A 4,674-nucleotide genomic window follows, 5' to 3' on the forward strand; every position below is an offset into this window, starting at 1 on the left:
TGTTTTTTTTTTTTTTTGTGTGTGTGTGTGTGTGTGTGTGGTGCTGGGGATGAATCCAAGACTGTGCACACACTAGGCAAGTGCTCTATGGTTCAGCTGCACCCCCAGTTCCTATCTGCCTGATAAAACACTGCTGTCTTCAGTTATGAACTGTAGTCATGTGATGAGCTATAAGCAGTTTAGGACCATACTCCCAACCTCCCTTCTACGCCACTGTACCTCCACAAGTGACAGGACCCCAAGGGGGGATGCCTGGTGATCTGCAAAAAGCAGACCACTGATCACGCCCATCCCCTGCACTGCAGCTCCCACAGGAGTGTGCAGGCACAGCAGGCTTTGCATTAACTATCAATTATTTGCAAAAACCTCATAACTGACACTCTGCAGTAGCCCCATCCAACAGAACTTTCTGCAGTGACAAAAACGGTTCTATTACCCACATTGTCCACTGGGCACATGTATCGGCCAAGTCCTCCACCATCTTTTTTTGTGTGTGGTGATGGGGACTGAACCCAGGGTCTCGCTCTTGCCAAACACAGGTTCTGCCACTGAGTCACACCCCCAGTCTACTGAACCCCAAATGGTGAATGCAACTGAGGAACTGTACTTTAAATCTAAGTCTAACAGCCACAGGTGGCTAGAGGGTACAGTACTAGACAGCACAGTTCCAGAACCTTACAGCAATATAGTTGTGTGCCACTTGGCTTACACAAAAAATTCCTATTATATTTTTGTTTTATAAACCAACAAGGGAAAGTATGAATAGATTAGAATTTTATTCTTATGACAAGCTGAGCCCCCTTGTTCTCCCCAACACTCCCTAACCTGAGCTTTCCCCAACTGTCCCTAAATACAAGCTGGTCTTAAACCCAAAGTGGTCAGCACAGCAAGGACTGCAGGCCTGTCCAGTCAGCCCATCCTGAGCTAAGAATCATTTTTACATTTTTAAATGGTTGGGGAAAAAACAAAACCAATATGAATCACAATATGATTCATGTGTGGCCATGAAGGATGGCACTTCCTATGGTCACTTTGCAGAAAGGAAGCTGGCCCCTGACCAGGAGGGCCTCTTAAGCCCACCTCCAACCCAGCCTGCAGTTCTCCAGGCCTAGTGCATCAGTGTTTTGCCAACCACTGGTTTCCTCCCTCTTCCTGAGGTCAGAACTGCTGCCACCCTCAGCATGTCAAAGCTATTACATTGGATGGAAGTATTTCATCCTGGTCTCTGCACGTGCACAGCTTTGGATTCATCCCCAGCACCACATGCACACACTCACAAAACCCGGATGATTTTCAAGCTAAAAAGAGATCACAGGTGGAGGGGCCTCACCTCCGTCCTGCAGCAGGGTGTGGGAACAGGACTGGCTGAAATTCAAAGTCTTTGGGCAGTAGACACAGCAGGGACACTCCCAAACCACAGACAGCACTTTGCTGCAAGGATAGTAAATCTCCCTCCAAACTTATCCTCTATTAGGACTGCCAAATTCAGCATATAAGAAAACAGGCTGCCTGGTTAGATTTGAACTTCAGATAATAATTTTTAGTAAATGCTGACCCAAATGTAGGATATACTTATACTCAAAAATTATTCCTTGTTTATCTGAAATTCAGATTTAACTAGGAATCCTGGTTTCTGGCAAATCAAATTCTCCACACCTTGGGCTGCTAGAAGCCACCTCTTTGTGAACTCAAGATTCCCTGTGTGTGTGCCTAAGTGGCAAAGCTCAGCTGTAGAAATCCTCTCCATCTAGTTGAACTGTCATCTCCTCCAGTACATTCACCATGAGTCCCAGAAACCTGTCTACACCCCTGCCACCACATGGGCACACAGCCACATGAAGGACTACCCACAGCGGCTGTTATCGGCAGGAAGGCAATCTTTTTTTTTTTTTTTTTTTAAAGAGAGAGAATTTTTTTTTTTTAATATTTATTTTTTAGTTCTCGGCGGACACAACATCTTTGTTGGTATGTGGTGCTGAGGATCGAACCCGGGCCGCATGCATACCAGGTGAGCGTGCTACCGCTTTGAGCCACATCCCTAGCCCCAGGAAGGCAATCTTAACCCACTCAGGAGCACACAATGAACACACCTTTTCTACAGTACAACCCCAGATCCACACTCCAGGACAGCCTCCCGAGGAAGAGGGTCCCTCTAACGCTCCTGAGGGCCTGGTTGCTTTAATCCTACAAATGCTGAACAGGGTTTGCTCTTAGTTCTTTTCCCAACAATACATACAATTTTGTTCTTGGCTCTTTCTTTGTCCAGTTTCAAAAATTCACCAAGGGTTAATTCTTCAAGCTTCTTCTTGACAGAAAGGAATGCACACCCAGACGAATGCTTTTTATGTTCCTCTCTAGAAAAGTCAATACACAAGCATGTCAACCAAATAACAATGCCTCGTGACCAACAGCATTTCCCATCACCACCGGCCATCTCTTAGGATGTGCCCTGCTCTGCTTCAAGAGCAAAGGGTTGGGCCCAAAGCTGATGGGCCCAGTGCCATCCCAGGCACATACCACACAGCTCGCTTACTGCCTTTTCTCTCTCTGTGGAGGTCTGCCCCACATCCTTGTGGCTAGAGGATTTTATCTGGAATTCTTTACAATTAGTAGGAAAAGTGTTGTATAGTTTCTGTCCATAGGAATTATATGTCAAAACCCTCTGAAATTCTCAAGGTACTTCTGGAAGTAAATTCATTTCACAGAAATATTTACACAGTCCACAAGTTCAGGATAAGGGCTGCATTAGCCAAGCTTCCCAGGGGGACTCCTCTCCTCACACCCTCATTCTCTGCAATAGGAATATCCCTGGAAAGTGGAAATCACTGTAGCCAGCTTAGGATTAGGAGAACACAGCCACACAGAGTCCAAAAGGACAGTCAACAGTAACCATAATGTAAAAATATCACAACACTTAGAAATCCCCTCTCAAGAATAATGCTATTCTGGGTCAGGCACAGTGGTGCACGCCTTTAATCCCTGCTAAGGCAGGAGGACCACAAGTTCAAAGTCAACCTCAGCAAAGGTAAGGCACTAAGCAACTCAATGAGATCCTTTCTCTAAATAAAATACAAAATAGGGCTGGGGATGTGGCTTAGTGGTTAAGTGCCCAGGTTCAATCCCTGGTGGCCCCCCCAAAAAAGAATAATGCTTTTCATGGATGGGGCACTATGGTTAGTTATTTTGGGCTGGTGGGGGTGTGTGTGGCTCATTTGTAGAGTGTTTTGCTTGCATGGCCAAGATTCTGGGCTCAATCCACAGCACTGCAAACCCCCCCCCCCAAAAAAAAAAGGAAAAGAAAAGAATAATGCTGCTGATGTTTCCCACTGATCCCTAGTGTGACCACCACTAGCCTATTTCATTCAATGCTTGGTCACAATAAAGAATGAAATAGAAAAAAAACAGCAACACCCTTCTGCCCAGAAGAGAAACAACTCAAGTAATTCTCTGGGGAAGAAAATTCAGGTTGTGGAAACAATCGATCCTGACAAGAAGATGATGTGAGAAAAGAACATGGAAAGACATTACCCAGGGCTGGGGACAGAGCTCAGCAGTAGAGTCTATGCCTATCATACACAAGGCCTGGGGTTTGATGCCCAGCATGGCAAACAAACAATCCTGAAAAATATGGCACATATATTTACACAACTTCTTAAAAAATAAGTGTCTTGGGGCTGGGATTGTGGCTCAATGGTAGAGCACTTGCCTAGCATGTGTGAGGCCCTGGGTTCAAGTCTCAGTACCGCATATAAATAAAGGTCCCTTTACAACTAAAATAAATATTTTAAAAAAATAACAGTGTCTTGAAGAACAAATTCCTAAACACTGAAGTGTAATTTTTAAAAGGTGTCTTTTGTGGTATGTGGATTAAAAGCTATTTTTTAAAAAAAAATCCCAAGTAGTAAAAGCATTTGGAGATTCCTGGGAGTACTCAGGGCAGAAACAAATCCTGTATTCTGCTGAACCTGGAAGGCATGGAGCAACCTACACCAATTTCCTTCAACATCCACCCTAAAGAACGTTTTGGTCAAACAAGATTTGGTTAGGGTTTGTGTCACCAAGGTGTCAGCAGTCAGAGCCGCAACCATTCACACAGCTGTTTAAAGCCAAAATGAAGTTGAGAAGGCCATCGCTCCTGCACTAACAATCTCAGCTCTATTCAATCCGTTTTGGAGGATCCCAATTCAAATCAAAGCGTCCTGATGGAACTGGGCATCTCAGACCCCGCCCCCCACATCGAGGCTCGTCTGGAGGGACTTACAAGGGGTTGTCACTTGGCTCCCAGCCTTCCAGCTCCTTGAAGCAGAAGAAACACTTGGCCAAGTCGGGCTCGTTGTCAGTGGGGCAATGGATGAAGCCGGCCTCGGCCATCTGCAAGAACAGGGACAGCTCGTGAGCGGATACGAGGTCGGACCCAGGCTCAGGTAGGGCCGGCAGTCCCCGGGAGGGGTCGTTCCGGGGCCCCAGGACAGACAGGCCTGGCTAGGGACGCGGCGGGGAGAGCCGGGCTGGCGGCCGAGAGGCCGGGGGTCTTACCCGCTCCGGGGTGCAGGCGCAGCCCTCCAGGAAGGGCCAGTTCTTGAACGTGGAGACGCGGTGGTCCTTGAGATAGAGCTGCCAGGTCGGTGGCAAGAACTGAGCCCCCATGGCGCCGCCGCCGCCTGCTCGAGCGAT

The 4,674-nt window shown here is 47.0% G+C and overlaps 1 protein-coding gene across 3 annotated transcripts in view; it reads right to left on the minus strand.

The window, feature by feature from the left end:
• Positions 1-4,673, minus strand: part of Birc5 (baculoviral IAP repeat containing 5) — an 8,887-nt gene extending 4,214 nt beyond the window's left edge. For all 3 annotated transcript variants that reach the window (XR_007345398.1, XM_048797716.1, XM_048797720.1), the window contains exons 1-3: positions 4,537-4,673; positions 4,262-4,371; positions 2,237-2,354 (exon numbers count right to left, since the gene is read on the minus strand). Coding sequence is in view for 2 of the 3 variants with exons in the window: in XM_048797716.1 (XP_048653673.1) it covers positions 2,237-2,354; positions 4,262-4,371; positions 4,537-4,647 (339 nt within the window). In the remaining variant the exon portion in view is untranslated. The remainder of the gene's footprint in view (positions 1-2,236; positions 2,355-4,261; positions 4,372-4,536) is intronic.
• Position 4,674: the final 1 nt, after the last annotated feature.

The sequence above is a fragment of the Marmota marmota genome, unplaced genomic scaffold, assembly GCF_001458135.2.
Source record: "Marmota marmota marmota unplaced genomic scaffold, marMar, whole genome shotgun sequence".
NCBI classification, from domain to species: Eukaryota; Metazoa; Chordata; class Mammalia; order Rodentia; family Sciuridae; genus Marmota; species Marmota marmota.